Source organism: Capricornis sumatraensis, chromosome 1 (assembly GCF_032405125.1).
Source record: "Capricornis sumatraensis isolate serow.1 chromosome 1, serow.2, whole genome shotgun sequence".
Lineage (NCBI taxonomy): Eukaryota > Metazoa > Chordata > Mammalia > Artiodactyla > Bovidae > Capricornis > Capricornis sumatraensis.
In genome coordinates, this window is record NC_091069.1 from 177,897,108 (window position 1) to 177,916,513 (window position 19,406).

At 33.6% G+C, this 19,406-nt stretch overlaps 1 protein-coding gene across 5 annotated transcripts in view; it reads right to left on the minus strand.

The window, feature by feature from the left end:
- DLG1 (discs large MAGUK scaffold protein 1) overlaps window positions 1-19,406 on the minus strand; it is a 268,658-nt gene that overhangs the window by 16,566 nt on the left and 232,686 nt on the right. For 2 of the 5 annotated variants that reach the window (XM_068969650.1, XM_068969622.1), the window contains 7 exons: window positions 19,050-19,119; window positions 14,523-14,556; window positions 9,182-9,223; window positions 8,445-8,480; window positions 6,965-7,015; window positions 5,476-5,577; window positions 16-188 (listed from right to left, as the gene is read on the minus strand). In XM_068969650.1, the coding sequence (XP_068825751.1) occupies window positions 16-188; window positions 5,476-5,577; window positions 6,965-7,015; window positions 8,445-8,480; window positions 9,182-9,223; window positions 14,523-14,556; window positions 19,050-19,119 (508 nt within the window). Of the gene's footprint in view, window positions 1-15; window positions 189-5,475; window positions 5,578-6,964; window positions 7,016-8,444; window positions 8,481-9,181; window positions 9,224-14,522; window positions 14,557-15,243; window positions 15,344-19,049; window positions 19,120-19,406 lie in introns of all 5 variants that reach the window. The other 3 variants (XM_068969640.1, XM_068969555.1, XM_068969482.1) reach the window with 2 other exon arrangements.

A 19,406-nucleotide genomic window follows, 5' to 3' on the forward strand; every position in this document is an offset into this window, starting at 1 on the left:
CCCTTTGATACTTACCTTTTCTGCTACTTCTCGCACAGACTGAACACTTGTTCCATACAGATGATTATTATACTGGCCAGCTTCAATGAATTTATGTTCCTGGATATCTTTTTCCATTTGCTCTCTTGAAGTCACAAAATGATAATCTCTTCCATCCACCTCATAATCTCGTTTTGGTCTAGTTGTATCTTTAATAGAAAAGAACTTGAAGTGTTTAATATTAAAAGGCACAAGAAATCCATTTGCTACTTGAAGAACTGTCTTGTAAAGTTCAATATAATAGAGATTGCAAGTGACAATAAGAAGGATGGAGGAATAACTAATAAAGTAAATATAAACCACTAAAAAATGGTAATGTGTTACCATATCACTCTACTTAGCCCCCCAAATTGTATGCAATTATTTTATATTGTTAGATTAATTATGCTTCCATTATGGATTGTGATTATAATTAGCTTTTATTTTTTGTCTGGTTATTGACTGTGAAGACTGATAAACACCGTTTACTATTGTGATTATGTAACTATTATTCACTTAATACCACTGTATTATGACTGGTCAACAGAAAATAACAGGATTCTCTATCACTGAAACTACCATTTAACAGAAAACCATGTAATTACTTTTTAAAATCCAGATGGATATTTGAATTTTCTGAAAAATACAAATGCTCAGGTATTGATTTTTTCCTCCAAGGCTCCAGATGTGCTTTTAACAAGCATCCATGTTTAAAAACAACTGGACTATACGATGATTTTTTACTTTTATCTAGTTTGTTCACTTTTTCTATTTCATATTCAGTACGCCCATTTCATTTCATTTGTTTTCCAATTTTTCCATGTCTTTTCTTGTTGTTGCTCTTTCTCAAGACTTTATCAAGTGTAGTAGGAAAGCTTTTGTATACACACACACACACATATAAATAATATAGTACATATAAATATTAGAAAACTTATGAATTTTTGCCTAGCGAAAAAATTTGACATTTTAATTCCACTTGTGTGACTTAAGTATGATTGAGAATGCTAGATTTCTAATTTATATTCTCTCAAAACTTGATATAATTCCATGTATTTTGGCATCTAATATTATTGCTAAAAGACTAGAAAGTTTATTATCTTAGTGATTGTTTTAAGAAAAATTTGAATGAGACTTGAAACTTCTAATCCAATTCTGAGAATAAAAAGAAATACTATGTTGTAAAAAAAAAACAACCCCCCCACCCCCCCAGGAAATAAACAGTACACAGTGATACAGTAGTACTAACTGAAGTGCAGATTTGCTTCATAATTTCACAAGATTTTATGCTAGTGTCCATTAAGTAATGGATCTTATTCAAAATTCCACATTGTATTTAGGTGCACTGAGCAGCTTCAGCTGCATGCAACAAATTCTGGTAACATTTTTACTCTGTTACAAATATTTTCTAACTTTTCTTGTTATGGTTTTTTAGATACACTCATCATTTAAAAACAGACAACTTCCAAATACACTGAATCTTTAAAGTATCTTTTAAAAAAATTTATTGGAGTATATAGTTGATTTAAAATTTTGTGTTAGTTTCTGCTGTATAGAAAGGTGACTTAGTTATACATATATCCGCTCTTTATAGATTCTTTACTCATATAGGTCATTAGAGAGTACTGTGTAGAATTCCTTGTGCTACACAGTAGGTCCTTATTAGTTATCTATTCCTTTATACAGAAGTATATATCTGTTATAATCAGTATTTTGTTCTGTAATTGGTATTTCTCAGCCATTTGTCTATTAGTTACTGCTATGGTCCTATGATGTATCTTCTGAAAATTAATAATGAGCAATATTTTGAAGCAAGGTTTCATACTTAACTGTGATATAATAGTTTATGCCAGCATATGCTCTAAATCTGGAGGATGGTGATACATTTGATAGGAGACAGTATTCAGATTGGACTTCCCTGGTGGCTCAGTGGTAAAGAATCTGCCTGAAAGGCAGGAGACCCAGGTTTGATCCCTGGGTCGAGAAGATCCCCTGGAGAAAGGCATGGCAACCCACTCCAGTATTCTTGCCTAGAGAATCCCATGGACAGAGAGCCTGGAAGGCTGCAGTCCATAGTGTCGCACAAAGTTGGACACTACTGTGTGACTAAGCAAGTAGCATGTATCTGCTAATCCTAAACTCCTAATTAATCCCTCCCCTACCTCTTTTCCCTTTGGTAACTATAGTTTTGTTTTCTATGTCTGTGAGCCTGCTTCCATTCTGTAAATAGATTCATTTGTATCATTTTCTTTCTTTTTACATTCCACATATAAGCAGTATCATACACTGATTTTTCTTTGCATGCCTTAAAATTCAGTATGACAAACTCTAGCTCTATTCATGTTGCTGCAAATGGCATTATTTCACTCTATTTATGGCAGGGTAATACTCCATTGTATATATGTACCACATCTTAGAAGAGTGATTTCTTCCTATTAAATGATAGTCTTAGTGATACAGAATTCTATTATTTTCTGTTGACCAATCATGATACAATGGTATAAAGTAATAGTTACATAATCATGACAGTAAAAGATATTTATCAGTTTTCACAATCGATAACCAGACAATAAAAAAAGATAATTACAATTGCAAGCCATAATGGAAACATGTTTAACCTAATAATATAAAATAACTGTATACAATTTGGGGTGTTAAGTAGAGTGATGTGGTTAGTTGAAGTGCATACATGCACATGTTCTCATCTGCCCAGCCAGTCTAGGTCTTTTGGTTGGTTCACTTAATCCATTCAGAGTTAAGGTAATTGTCCATATGTATGATTCTATTACCATTTTCTTAATTGTTTTGGGTTTATTTTTTGTAGGTCTTATCCTTGTCTTGGGTTTCCTGCCTAGAGAAGTTCCTTTAGTATTTGTTGTAAAGCTGAGTTTGGTGCTGAATTTTCTTAACTTTTGTTTGTCTGGAAAGCTTTCGATTTCTCTGTCAGATCTTGAATGAGAGTCTTGCTGGGTAGAGTATTCTTGGTTGTAGGTTCTTTCCTTTCGTCACGTTCAATATATTGTGCCATTTTCTTCTGCCATGGAGTTTTTGTTGAGATGTCAGCTGATAACCTTATGGGAACTGCCTTGTATGTTGTCATTTTCCCCTTTTGGCTTTTAATATTTTGTCTTTAATTTCTGTCAGTTTGACTACTATGTGTCTTGGTGTATTCCTCCTTGAGTTTATCCTGCCTGGGACTCTCTGTGCTTCTTGGACTTGGCTATTTCCTTTCCCACTTTAGGGAAGTTTTTGGCTATTAACTCTTCAAATATTTTCTCAGGTCCTTTCTCTCTCTCTCTTCCCTCTGGGACCCTTATAATGTGAATGTTGGTGCATTTAATGCTGTCCCAGAGGTCTCTTAGGCTTTTTATTTTTTCCTATACTCTGTTCTGCAGCAGTGATTTTCACCATTCTGTCCTCTAGATCACTTATTTGTTCGGCATCAGTTATTCTGCTATTGATTCCTTCTAGTGTTATTGTTCATTTTTGTTTGTTCTTTCTGCTGCTAAGGTGCTTCAGTCGTGTCTGACTCTGTGCGACCCCACAGATGGCAGCCCACCAAGCTCCCCCGTCCCTGGGATTCTCCAGGCAAGAACACTGGAGTGGGTTGCCATTTCCTTCTCCAATGCATGGAAGTGAAAAGTGAAAGGGAAGTCGCTCAGTCGTGTCCAACTCTTCGCGACCCCATGGACTGCAGCCCACCAGGCTCCTCCGTCCATGGGACTCTCCAGGCAAGAGTACTGGAGTGGGGTGCCATCACCTTCTCCGGTTTGTTCTTTCTAGGTCTTTGGTAAACATTTCTTTCATCTTCTCAATCTTTGCCTCCATTCTTTTCCCGAGATCCTAGATCATCTCCACTCTCATTATTCTGAATTCTTTTTTTGGAAGGTTGCCCATCACCACTTCATTCGGTTGTTTTTCTGGGGTTTTACCTTGTCCCTTCATCTGGGGCAAAACCCTCTGCTTTTTCATCCTGGTTAACTTTCTGTGATGTGGTTTTGTTTCTAGCTGCTGTGGGATTTAATTCTTGCTTCTTCTGTCTGCCCTCTGGTGAATGAGGCTAAGAGGCTTGTATAGGCTTCCTGATGGGAGGGACTGGTGGTAGGAAAAACTGAGTCTTGCTCTGGTGGGCGGGGCTTTGCTCAGTAAAACTTCAATTATCTCCTGATGGGTGGGGCTGTGCTCCCTCCCTATTAGTTGTTTGACTTAAGCCCTGGGGTTTATAGGCTCTATGGGTTAATGGCAACTTTCCAAGGGCCCCTCCAAGACTGCTGCTGCCAGTGCCTCTGTCCCTATGGCAAGCCACTGCTGACCCACAGCTCCACAGGAGACCCTCCAACACTAGCAGGTAGGCTTGGTTCAGTCTCCTGTGGAGTCACTGCTCCTTTCCCCTAGGTCTTGGTGCATACAAGATTTTGTTTGTGTCCTCCAGGAGTGCAGTCTGTTTCCCCTAGTCCTGTAATCAAATTCCACTGGCCTTCAAAGTCAGACTGCCGGGGGATTCCCAGTCCCTTTGCTGGATGTGCAGGCTGCAAATCCTGACAGGAGGCTCAGAATCATCACAACAGTAGGAGAACTTCTTTGGTACTATTCTCTAGATTGTGGGTCGGCCACCTAGCAGGTGTGGGATTTGATTTTATTGTGTTTGCACCTCTCCCACCATCTTGTTGCAGCTTCTTCTTTGTCCTTGGACATGGACTATCTTTTTTTGGTGGGTTCCAGTGTTCTTCTGTCGAATGTTGTTCAATAGCTAGTTGTAATTTTGGTGCTCTTGCAGGAGGAGATGAGTACATGTACTTCTACTTAACTATCTTTGATATTAATTTCTTACTTAAATGTTTTCTTCTCTACAATCACCATCTGTGTTTTTCAGTCGGCTTTCAATGGCTAGGTCAAAGATCTCTATTGGTAAATGTCACACTATACTTGAAAATATGTGGCTTCTATCTTTTGATATTGATTTTTAACATAATTCCACAGTGGTAAGAGGACAGACTGTATGATTTCAGTTTCATTAGACCACAAATTTTTTCTGCACCTGTTTTATGTCCCTGGATATGTTCCAGTGTCTCCTAGTTTATAATCTATGGAAACCTGAATGGAATTTGTTTCCCAGTATAGTGTGAAAACTGTATAAATCTTAATAATATTGAATTGGTTATAGTGCTTTTGAGGTCTACTACATCCTTCTACTTTTCTGTATATTTATTGTATCAATTTTTGAGAGTTTGATATTGAAACCCCAACTACAAATCTTAATTTATCTAGTAAAAAAAATAATTGTAATATAATAGTGAAACTATATATAACTTTGTTCTGTATTTACCAAGTCTCCTATAAATGCATTTCATACTTTCATAATTTAAAAAATAAAAAAGAGAAAAAAAAGGTAATGCTTCCTTTGACCACACAGTGACAAAATGTTAAGAACACTAAGAATTTTTATGTGTTACTCACGAGGAACACATGATCCAAATTTGTCAGGAAATTCTGAGATCAGGTCATCATTTATCCTGTCTTTCATAGGTCCCAATATGATCACTGGTCGAGTATAATTAACTATAAAAATAAACTGCATGTTAAAAGGAATAAACACTCAACAAACATCTATGTATTTCATTTTACTAGAAAACAAAAATATCCTTATGAAGAATTTCCTTTTTATCTTTCTCTACCAAAGATGCTCAACTTGATAGTTTCCAAACATTTCTTAAAATCTTAAACTTCAATCTGTTTGAAGTCATAGTAAGTGTTAGTGTCACTCAGCTCTGTGTGACTGTGACCACAAGGACTGTAGCCTGCAGGCTCCTCTGTCCATGGAATTCTCCAGGCAAGAATACTGGAGTGGGTAGCCGTTCCCTTCTCCAGGGGATCTTCCTGACCCAGGGATTGAACCTGAATCTCCTGCACTGCAGACAGATTCTTTACCATCTAAGCCACTAAGGAAGCCCTGTTTGAAGTCACACACTTACATAAGTTTAACCAAGTTAAACCCAGCATTTTAGTAGATAATGTTTCTATACATTGCTAACATCATCTCATTACAAATGAGAAAACACAGTACAGTGTTTTACTGATCCTTTCTGAAGCAGTAACTGCAAGGAAGCAGATCAAAGAAGGGCAAAAAAGAAATGTGGTATAATCAGAGTAGTCATCTAGAATGATGATCTAATAGAAGTATAAACACTGGATTGTAAGGGATCATGCTGGAGAAGGCAATGGCAACCCACTCCAGTACTCTTGCCTGGAAAATCCCATGAATGGAGGAGCCTGGTAGGCTGCAGTCCGTGGGGTCGCGAACAGTCGGACATGACTGAGCGACTTCACTTTCACTTTTCACTTTCATACTGGAGAAGGAAATGGCAAGCCACTCCAGTGTTCTTGCCTGGAGAATCCCAGGGATGGGGGAGCCTGGTGGGCTGCCGTCTATGGGGTCACACAGAGTCGGACACGACTGAAGCGACTTAGCAGTAGCAGGAGCATGCTGGAAGCAGGGAGACTAGCAGTGAAAATCAGCCTTAACATTTGGTAGGAGGGATGAAAGGAGGTTATAAATAAGAAAGAAATAATTAGAATAAATAGGGCCTAGAAAATGACTGGACAAGGGAGATGAAGAGCAGAGAAAGATCAAAGATGATTCCAAGATTCTGAACAAGGGTTATTAGAAGGATAATGATACTATTATGAACACTGGAAAGAAGCTGCTTAAGAAATAAAACACCAATATAAAATGATTTTAACAATCTATGGGTTAAATCATGTTTCATAAAATATACATAGTAAAATTCTATATACAGATACATATAGTAAGAAAAAACAGTAAAATTCTAACAAAAATTTTTTTAAGGTATACCTTAAAAATGTTTTAAGATATGAACTGAGTTAGACTGATTTCCCAAATTATGTTTTTCTATAAGACTGTAAAATATAAACAGACTTCACAAACCTTCTTGTTGATTCACTGGTTCATAAGATAAGACATATTCTTCTTGACCACCTATTAGAAAGTTAAAATACAGGTAAGAAAATCTATAAAGATAACTATACCAATTTAATTCTTTAATAGAACATATAAAATACTAGAATTTTCCTGAGAAAATCAGTGAAGACATAAAAAAAGGCACTTTATAAATTAATTATGCCAAGATTTAGGGAAAAATTGAAAAATTAGAGTCACAAAGACTGGTATATATAAAAACAAATTATAATTGTGCTATTAATAACTAACTTTCTGTTATTCTGCGTTTTACAGATTAAATCTTCACTTGGGATGTCAAGCATAAGCTATTAATTTTTTACTGAGAATCTAAACTCTTAAATATTTTAAAGTTACTACTTTAATGAGCAGTCCTACATATATGCATATAAGTTAGTGTTATTAATATGCTGTATTTTTGGTCTTACCAGGTATAACATTTATATAAATGTATATATAACATAGCATATACATTTTATAATTATACCTATTTTCTAGCCAAAAAATTTTAATGCAAGGGTAAAATTAAAATTAGTGTTACTATTTCATTGATGAAAAAATTCATTGATTACTATAATAATTCATTTGTTCAATTTAAAAAAATAACATTGAGTAAAAAAAGTTTTAAATTAAATTCTTCTTTTTCAACAAAATGCATCACATCGATAGTAAAGGAGAAATAATACATTTTGCTTTGATCTTAAAAGCACTTTTCACAAGTTAAATTCTCTAAGTTAAAGGATTAGAGCATATGAATATCCTACACAGAAAAGTCTACACCTTATACCTCTGCTCAACGAAAATAAAAAGTTGAAAACTTCAGTTCTTAATACACAAACACACATACACACACACATAAAAACAAACTAGGAAGAATTGTTAGATTCAAGTGGTTCAATGAAATCAATCAGTATTTGAAGAATGTATTTAAAGATATTTTCCTTGATAATTGTGACTCTATAACAATCTTTTCACTAAACTTGTTTATATTACTTGTATGGGGCTGTAAATCTTTTAAATTCTTACACTGGTATAAATATTCTTTCCTGCTTTAAAAGTATATTTTGTTGTTTTAAAATTTTTTATATCATATATATATATATATATTTACAAGTTGCTTTTAAAAGTACTCTAGGTAAAACATATTTTATATGTTATCAGAAACATGCAATTTGAATTTTCCACACCTAATAATACATGCAAATGGTGAGATAGACAGTATATACTTTCATTACCTCTTTTTAGTCTAGAAAGCTTCACAACTACTCTCTGGTGAGTTCTGATATAAGTTAATAAAATGCTAAAATATGAGAAATCACACTACCACACCAAAAAAGAAAATCATTAAGTAACTATTTTGCATAAAAAATAACAACCAATCGAATGAATGAGGGTTAAAAGTATATATTGTCAACACAAAAAATATTAGACTGATATTAACAGGATGGACCTTTTGAGCAGCCATACTCATCTGTAATCAAGATTACTTTCATATTAGACAGCAGTAAAAAAAAAAAAAAGTCAGAAAAGCAATTTTAATTTTTAAGGTGTTACAACTGACAATATTCATGTACTCTTCCCGCCTCCCATGTCCAAATGTGTTTTAAAACTTCACATGCTTATATACATCACTTAATAATATAATACCAAGACTATAACAAAAGAACCAAAAAATAAATTAGTATTACTGTTTGAGTAATAGTTGAAAATTTTCCCTTTGTCATTTCTTATGTTCACCAAAAGCTGGCAATACATAGTATCTTGACACACATCAGTATTGGTGACACGAAATAAGAAAGGAAATAAACCTAATTATAATTTAGCATTATTGAAAAATATTTTAATGCCTATGTTAGAAACAGAATTACTAAACTAAAATGCAAAACACAAGCTTATCCCTATTCAGCAAGATATTTACTTCTTATAAAAGATACAAATACACATACACATATTGTGTACATGAACAGCAGTTTTATTAAAATGAATTTTTGTATTTTATGAAAACTTTGGAAATTAACTTCTGTACATACAGCATGACTTTATCTATAAAGTATTTAACTTGGCTCTCCCTGACTTTAACATAGTAAGCACCTAATTTTCAGTTTTCAGAATACATCACTAAGGGAAAAACCCCCACAGGATATATTACTGAAGATAACAAAAGAACAAATAACTTAAAACACTTACGGTAACTACTTTCGCTATCGCTGGCATTAGAAGTTACATGTTCTGAAATTGCAGGACAATGGAAAAAATAAAGAAAACACAGTCATGAGTTTAAAAAAAGCAAATTATCAAAATAAACACAAGGTGACAACAAAATGTTGAGATATAAACCACCAATATCCAAAGAGTTTTAAAAAACATTTCTGATTTTCTTTGAAAAGTTTATTTCGAATAAATGAATATGAATTGGTAAGGAAAAAAATCTGTAAGCAAGGACAATGCTTCATTTTCTGTTCAATAGTTTATGAACAAAATCTTATTATGAATGGCAAGTAGATCCTAAATTAGTCCAACTGTCAACATAAAAACCCCAATGAGAAAATGTCACTGACACCCTTTAGGTCATGATACAGTAATGACTAACAAAGGAGACAAGTTATATCTGAGAAAACAGATGTCCATTATAAGGAAGTGGTATTTTAAAAAATAAATAGAAAAAAAAATGACCCCACTTTTAGTTTAGTTTCTTTCTTGTTCCTGAAGAGAAATGAAAATCTGTATCTGAGATCATACAGATAAAGTATTCTGGATACCACAATTTCCTGATGCTCTAAAAAAGGTCAAATGGAACAGAATTCTAGAAGGTGGGATTGTATTTTAAAGTAGAGTCGGACACGAAGTGACTTAGCAGCAGCAGCAGTATTTCTGAGAAACTGCTTTGGTAAAACTGACATTGTTTTGCAAAACAAAAAGATGATACACACACCCACATGCCTGGCCTTCCCTTCAAAGTGACCCCATTTCATAACCTGATTGTTCATTAAAACCCTGCACTCTTCTCATGTAAATGTAATCTCTAGTATTGTCTTAGTAAGTGTTCTCCTTTCAATAAAAAGGAATTTTATTGATAAAAACTAAAATAACAAAAATTTCCATGGGAGAGAAGTAAATCTAAATTTCTTATGTCAGGTAAAGGAAACAAAAATTAAAGCATAAGGAAAAAGTTTGGGGAGAAATATATGCTGTACCATACCACCTACACAGTCTCCTAAATTTAGAGAATGGTAAAACTTAGTACAGTTCTTGAATTGCTGTCATCGTGAAAAATAAGTCTGTTATTCTAACTTGCAAAGACAAGATACAACTTTCTTAATCATTGCTATGTATATTTTAAATAAAGGAGGAACATTAAAATTATAAGACTGAATAATATATAAACATCTAAAAAATGGTGATTTTTTAAAGTTTATATTTAAAAATTTCTTCTCGTTATCACACAGATGTCAAAACAATCATTTTAAATTGTTGTATAATATTCTATTGGACTGTTAAATCATGATTTATCTTACTATTTATTTTGCTTTAAATTGTTTTTCATATACATCAACAATTCATTATTATGAATGTGTTCATTTATATGTCTTTCACCTTTTGTCCTATTTCCTTAAAATTCATTCCCAGAAGTAGGAATGCCACATAGAAAAAAGAAAAAGTTCTTAAATTTATACTAGGATTTCTTAAGAAAGAAATGTTAGTTATTGCATTTGAGCGAGTGGAAGGGGAGAGTAAGTCAAAGTATAGAAGAAACAAATTAACCATGAGTTGACAATTAGAGAAGTTGGATAAATGAATGCTTGTGGGGTTCATTATTCCTCTACTACTGAATATATCTGACATGTTACATACATATATACAAAGTTGAAGGTACTACATTCTTTTTTCTGGGGATTTCTCTTACTTATCTTGCATTATCTAAAATTACCAATAGTTATAAAGCAACGGCAGAAAGTGAAGAGGAACTAAAAAGCCTCTTGATGAAAGTGAAAAAGGAGAGTGAAAAAGCTGGCTTAAAGCTCAACATTCAGAAAACGAAGATCATGGCATCTGGGCCCATCACTTCATAAGAGATAGATGGGGAAACAGTGGAAACAGTGTCAGACTTTATTTTTTTGGGCTCCAAAATCACTGCAGATGGTGATTGCAGCCAGGAAATTAGAAGATGCTTACTCCTTGGAAGGAAAGCTATGACCAACCTAGACAGCATACTGAAAAGCAGAGACATTACTTTGCCAACAAAGGTGCAAGCAGTCAAGGCTATGGTTTTTCCTGTGGTCATGTATGGATGTGAGAGTTGGACTGAAGAAAGCTGAGTGCCGAAGAATTGATGCTTTTGAACTGTGGTGTTCGAGAAGACTGAGTCCTATGGACTGCAAGGAGATTCAACCAGTCCATTCTAAAGGAGATCAGTCCTGGGTGTTCTTTGGAAGGAATGATGCTAAAGCTGAAACTCCAGTACTTGGGCCACCTCATGTGAACAACTGACTCACTGGAAAAGACTCTGATGCTGGGAGGGATTGGGGGCAGAAGGGGAAGGGGACGACAGAGGAAGAGATGGCTGGATGGTATCACTGACTTGATGGACGTGAGTTTGGGTAAACTCTGGGAGTTGGTGACGGACAGGGAGGCCTGGCGTGCTACAATTCATGGGGTCGCAAAGAGTTGGATACGACTGAGCGACTGAACTGAACTGAAAGGAATCTTACTCAGTTTTTTTCCTCTTGAATTTTTTCAAAATTGCCTTCTTTTTGAAGCATAAAAGCTACACAGATTTCTATTTCTGGCTCTTTTACAAGCTATGGTGATTTAGTTGCATCCTCCCAGATTTCCATCATATTCTAATTAGTTCTGTTAGTCAAAATTAGGTTTTGAAAGACAATTTCTCGTATTATTTCCTCTACTGTCAGCAGGGTAAATCAATAATTTGATTTTCTTCTTTGTAGAATCATTGAATTCTTGTCTATGAAGAGTATTCTAGGGTATTTTGTTTCTCTCTGTTTTCTTTAACTAAATACCCTATTTTTTCAAAGGTTGTGTGAAATTACATGCAGATGTCCATCTTTCTTGCTATTCAGTGTTATTCCACAGCTCTTCAACAGGTTTATCTGGAATAATTTGTCCTTCTGTTCTCAATCCTTTCATAGTCCTGTTCCAACAAAGCTTAATGAATACCAACATGAAGTCACACTTATTTTCTTGTATTAAAATTGCAAAGAATTTTGGTTAGTTTATTCCTTGTATCCTGAACTTTGTTGTTTGGTTGTTAAGTCGTGTCTGACTCTCTGCGACTCCATGGACTATAGTCCATCAGGTTCCTCTGTCCATCGGATTTCCCAGGGAAAAATACTGGAGTGGGTTGCCATTTCCTTCTCCAGGGGATCTTCTCGACCCAGGGGTTGAACCCACGTCTCCTACACTGGTAGGTGGATTCTTTATACTGCTGAGCCACCAGGGAAGCCTATCCTGAACTTTAAGATGTAGATAATGGAGGTTTTAGATAACACTCTTGACCCACCCTTCTTCCCGGTATTTTCTATTGTATAATAATTAGCATCCTGTCAGCTGCTAGTAATGTTTTATGTGATAACCTCCATCTTATCCAGTTTTAGAATTTTACTGATTTTTTTCCTGTCTCCATCAACCTTTTCTAAATAAAATCTTCTTGATGTCATCAAGTTACCAGGTGAATACATTCTTTCAGTTCCTGTGAGATGAAGCATAGAAACCTATCATTCAAGGAATCTTAAGTCATGACCAGAAAATAAATCAATGACATGGGTAATCAGTTATCATTTTTCATTTGTTTCTCTTTCCAAGCCCCACACCTCAATTAAAACGAGAGATGAAAATATGATGTGGTCAAGGTATCTGCCCGCTCAGTCGTGTCTGACTCTTTGCGACCCCATGGACTACAGCCTACCAGGCTCCTCTGTTCATGGGATTTTCCAGGCAAGAGTACTGGAGTGGGTTGCCATTTCCTTCTCCAGGGGATCTTCCTGATCCAGGGATCGAACCCGGGTCTCCTGCATTGCAGACAGACGCTTTACCCTCTGAGCCATCAGGGAAGTGGTCAAGGTATAGTTATCTATTATAAAAAAATCAATATGGGAACCAAATTCTTCCTTAGTTCCTTTTCCCATGAGCTTTCCATAGGTCTCTGATGACTCAACAGATAACACAAATCTGTGGGATCATTTGATCATCCACAGCACTGAATGGCCATTCTCAAAATAAATTCTACAGCATTAAAAATCAGTGGAAATATTTTCCAGCTTCTGAAGATTTGCACCAATAGTTTTTCCCAAAGGAAAGAGATTTAAAAAAGGTGCCACTAGTGATAGTAAATTTGTGACTCTTGCCAGATCCCAAAAAGGCAAATGCATAAATAGCAAAGTGTGTGTAACAGAAATAATTACATATAGAGCATACTGTTTCCAATCTAATATAAACCTTAAATTATTAAAAGTTGAAATAAAAGTCAAGTACCTATAGTTAAGCTTAAAAGTCCAATACAAAGATAGCATTAATCAAGAAAAAAAATCTATGAAATTTAAAGTTTATTAACTTAGAAATTAAAAGATATTGGCTAAATCCTTAATGATCAACAAATTATGAAGTTTTCAAAATGCTTAATAATGTAAATGGAAACAACTATTTAGAAAAAAACTTTAGCCTAAAAGATTATTTCCATGAGTCACTGTCACCTAAAATAACTTAGCAGTATTGGGTAAAATTTCACATTTAATCAATTTGAACACACTCACATTTAAAAATTGTTTGCGTAAATGACTTATTTCATTCATTCATTTCAATATTCACTGAATGACTCCTACATATCAGACTCTATACCAAGCTTTACATGAAGATTAAATACTAACTAGAAAATTAAACAGGAACAATGCACACACACACACAATTCCCCCCAAACAGAGACAACATCTTGGTTAAAAAAAGAAACAAAGGATATTTCTTATAATTCTTTTCATAACTTACATCTTCCATAAAAACGATATATAAAAATTTCCTACCACGCAGACTGCTATTTGAACTTGAGTTCTATAATTCTTTTCTAATATTTAAGGTCTATTGTGTTTTATAGTTTTATAGCAATGCTTTTCGAACAGAGATTCAAAGTGATTTTAACAAAAAGGGTGGGTGGAATAAAACAGTAAGGAAGATTATATTCTACCTTCTAATAATGAGAGCAGATAGTACTATGTTAAAAAAACATTAAGTCTCTCTTCAAATTTAAAAAATTCCTAGAGAAAGTAATTGCCATAAAAATTAAAAAGAGGAAAATATGAGCAGAGAGTTTTTTAAATGATGTGAAAAATGAAAAAAATTAAAGGGTATTATAGAAATAAAAATCCCAAGCATATTATTAACCTGAAAAATCTAAAAGCAATCTAAATCATACACCTCCTCATGCCAGATAGGCACTACCACGAGTCTCAAAATGTATCTGAAAAAGGTAGGTCTGTAGATGGAGGTAAAAAAGTAACTTGGGAGTATTTTGATCACTTACTCAGGCCTTTTGATCCCATGTCGTCAGGGATCTCCTGTAGAGAGTAGTTCCCAGAGAGCAAGCAATAAAAAGATAATCAAAGAAAATAGTTGTCAGTAATGCATAAAATTGGTGCTACAATAAGAGACAGTTCCAAGACCATTACAGGTGCACGTATCTTACAGAGCATTTCTGTGTGTTTCTGAAAGTTTAATTAAGCTAATGGCTAGATATGCTCTACTAAAAGAATGTAAGTTCTATATGAGAAGCTGATTAGGATAGAGAAGCAAAAAATTTGACTGTTTCTTACTATTTTAAAAGTAAAATTCAGATTGTCTACATATAATGAAGAAATAGGATAATACAGAATGTTTTGAAAAGATCTATTATCAAAGATTGGCAACGCTATACCTAGAACTCAATAAGAACGTTCTGAGGTACTCATGTTTTTGTCTAAAATATTCTTTTGAGATTATGTTGAATGTTTCTTAGAAGAACCTTTACATAAAATAATTCTATTTTAAACACAGCGTAAAAATATAATTTACTTTAAGAATCCCTAAGGGGCCAGAAAAAGTTAAGATTGGTATGCGAATTAATTTATGCTTGTTAAGTCGTCCCTAGTTAAGATAAATAGTAACCTGTTGCAGCTCTTGAAACTGTCTCCATGGTAACAACCAACTGCAGGGCAGTAGGTCCCTCTACATTTATATTCAGTTGACCACTGGATCCACATACTTACGGTCAGCATCACTTGTTTCCTGCTCACTCTGGTCCTTGTTCTTGTAGAAGGGGAATTTTCGGGAAAAGAGGTTCTTTTTACGCTTGTCATTGAATGACTGCTGAAGAAGAGAAGGAGGGGCAAAACAAAGGGATGTCTACTGTCTGTGTGTACAAAGGCCCAGCCTAGTAGCTCTGTGAAAGCTGACTCTTGTGACCACAGTGTGCAGTTTGTATATGAATTTTGCTTTCATCACATATACAGTAAATTTCTAATTTACTATTAACTTCTCTAATTCTAACATTTTAACTGAAAGTACTGAAAAATTTAAGTTTATAAATTAACTTAAGGAGTATAATTCAGTGATACCCAAAAATAATGAGTAAGTGCTATTTGATTTTAAGAAAAAAAAAGGGAAGAGTAAACCAGATTAGCTACCACTATAGTCCACACCAAATTCACATCTGTTTATATCAGTCCGTATTCTTTGAGAAGATTTCTAGGTGCTCTATAGCCAAAATTACTTTAGCTATTCAAATATTTTTAATGGTTTACATAACAATCTTCATTTTCCTCTGGCTTTAGCAAATTTTTTCCTTTTCTCTCTCTGTGGCTCCAACAAACTAACAAAAAGCCACTACTAAAAAAGAGAACCAAAAAAAAACTGAGAAAGTTGCTAGTGTTGAAAATTTAAAACAATCTTTTTTTTAAAAAAGAATTAGGGTAACTAAATGCTTATGGCATGAATCATGAAATGGGAAGCAAACTAAGATGTGTCCATCGAGCACAGAGTCCAGCAAAAGAATTATCAGTGCTATCTAACCAAGGAAGAAGATTCAACTTTCCTGGCTAATTTAAATGCCATCATAACTGATGTATTAGCCTTTCAGCTCTACCATATTATCTATTTTTTAAGTATATATAAATAAAATGGAACCAGATTCAATCCACTGGCACCATGTCCTGAATAGGGAATAAAAGGTTTGATGCCTGTAATGCCAGAGAGGCAGTTGAAATTCTAGTAGTTTATACATAATTGTTATGACAGCCGATTTGATGGTCCCTTATTGCACAGATGTCTGAAACACGGTTTTTCCCTTCTTGAATGTCCCATTTGTGCATTCAGAGTTTTAAAAGCATGTAGCACAAAGAAAGATGAGGCTAAAGAGGAATAGCTTCTTTTGTAATTTGTCACAGGCACCCATGTCTTGAAGGAAATGGCCTTGTGACACCAGGAATTATTATTATTTTTTGAAGTGGGAACAACATAAAGGAGAGAAATTTTGTTTTAATTTTTTTTTAGTTTACCCATGTCATATGATGCTATCAATATTTTGAAGTATATCAACACCAGATGGTGTTTTTTGGGGGTATGCCTATATTTTCAGTCATGGGATGTCAGGTGATTAAGGCACTGAAAAGGATTAAAGTGACTTTAAGATCAAATTCTATTACTGAAAAGATTTATTTTGGTAAGAATATTTATGAAAACTTTTATTTTTATCTTTTCATATCAACAGTTCAAAATTAATAAGTTCATAGTCATTAGTCAAGTGGACTGTTTTGATATTAATCTTAAAAATATGAAGGCTCTGATAAAGAAAGCAGAAGTTAAAAACTAAGTTGAGGAAAAAATATTGTGGAGAAATATAAGCTTATAGTTTCATAAACTGTCAAGTAGCATTATTTAGATAAAAACCTTTGCCTGAATCCAAATTCTAGAAAACAGAAAGAGAAGAAAATAAGTTTCTGCAGGAAAAAAAATTCATGGTAATCTAATTTAGGGAAGGAATTTTTTGTTCATGACAACCACTGATTTCAAATTTAGTAATAATTTTAATGCCATCCAATAAAACTGATACATTTTTAAGTAAAGGTTATTTACTCCTCCTACTGCATATATAGTGGTCAGAGTCAGTTTCACAGCAAACAACCAAAAGAAACATGAAGTTTAAAATGTTTTGATTTTTGATATCTTTGCAGTTAGCCAAAATGAGATATCATAAAGATATCATAATATAGGACAGAAAGAAATGCTTGTTAGTCAAGAATGTATTAATTGTATTATATCTAACATCCTGCAGGTGAAGAATTTATTAAAAGTGAAAAATAGCACAAGCAAAGAGGATGAAAATGTGTAGGGAAAACACAAAACTGAAGAAACGTACTACCACTAGTTTCTTTATATTTTCAATACAAAACAATCTGTTTAGTTACTTATTATTATTCATGCTATACTGCAAAAGAGACAGTGCAATAAATATAAGGACTGATAAAACATTATAAATTTATGAAACATATATCAAATATCTAGATATAAAATTTCCATATGTAGTATTTCAAAATAGCTAAATGAATGTTAAGAATGTTAATGAGAACCTGAAGTGTTTTTAAAAAGTCTGTATTGGAAATAAAGTCCATAACCTACCACATAAGGACAGGAAAAGAAGAGCTTAGAATGGGAAACAGTATTACAGAGAGATGCAGTTCTGTATCAATGGCAAGCGTATTTTTACCCCACTCAGTACCATGCATACTTTGGGTGCTGTGTTAGAACACAGTGACTGTGTATAAAGTTGGTTATAGTCAACAAACAAGACTAAGATTTAAATATGTCGTTAATTCAGTTAACTTCTTACAGTTTGAAAGGAAAGTTACAACATGCAATTTCTTTTTCAATACACTGAAAAAGTATTTACTAAAATATTTTAAAAGATATTATAAACAAGCATGAAAATCACTGTATATATTTCAAATCCTGAGCATTTACTTGGGGATATTTTTCTTCAAAGATTTTCTATTTCAAATATTACTTCAGATTATACTATATAATTTTGTATTTCCTGAAAGGTACAAATAAATTTCAAATAAACTTATTATTCCCCAAATAACTGAATACATTATACAATTTACTGAGATTTAATTTTTTTGATCAAAGACTATATTCCTTTATTAAAACTTTGAGTGCTTAATGATATCAGACATGTACAAAGAATAGGATTAATTTATTTACAGAGTTAATTTTCCATATTCTTTGAGAAACTTGATCAAAAGATGTATAAAACATTTGCTTTACATGTAAAAAGCCCCAAATATAAAACACTGCTATAAACAGTATTTCAACACAGTATGTGTTCAGCTCTTTCCTCAGGCTTATTGCTAGAATATTCCACTGCAGTATTTACACACTGTGATATCATCCCTTGACATTCACCAGATTCAAGAAGGAGTTTACATGAAAACAAAAATACATCTAAAATATATATATATATAACAATTTTGATATATTTCTTGCCCATTTACAAAGTCCTCCTCTTGACTGTCCCTTTATTTCCTTAAGATAAAAATTCATACTGATTTAAACATTTGAAACATGGACTCTATTAATAAGTAATATTAGAATAAAGGAGGAAAAGAACAAGATAATTTCCACTCTTGCAAAACTCCATAAACTTATATCATGAACTAGTTAATAATTTGGGGGGAACCTATTTTCTTAGAAGATGTATTATTAGTTATAGCAATTAATACTGTTGACACAAGTTTCTGAATAACTGTTCATCTGTGTGAAGGTTGAATTCATTTCACTTTAAAAAATAACAACCAAAAGTATGTTAAGAATATACCAAATGACAATTCTGATAATCTGGAAAAGTCTGTGAAATGGGTGCTTTCATTTAATAAATTGCTTACTCAAGCAAATCTATTATTGTAAACCACCAATGGCAAGAGCTGTTGTTAATTTTTATGGCGAGGTCCTTCTAACTTTAATAATGTAGCTCAAACAAGAATTATGAAAAAGTCAATAACAGATTTCATATACGCACCCCTTTATCTCCTCTTGCTTTAGAATTGAATTTCACTGTTTTTAATCGGGCTCGTTCTTTCTTCTCAACCCTGGCAAAGCACAGATCATTTTTTAAGTATAATAAACATATTCAAGGCTCTAACTAGAAATCATCAGGACTGCTACTTTAATATGGAGCATTTTTATATTTTAAAGCCTTTAAAAGTCATTTGCATCTCACAATTAATAACAACTTCTGAGAAATGAAATACAGGGCTCATTTTATTATGAAACAAAACCACCTGTGAAGTACAAGTATGTATACTTATATATACACTCAAATCCATAACTATACTGAAATTATTATGATGTACCACTTCTGAGTTCAGCAATTTTC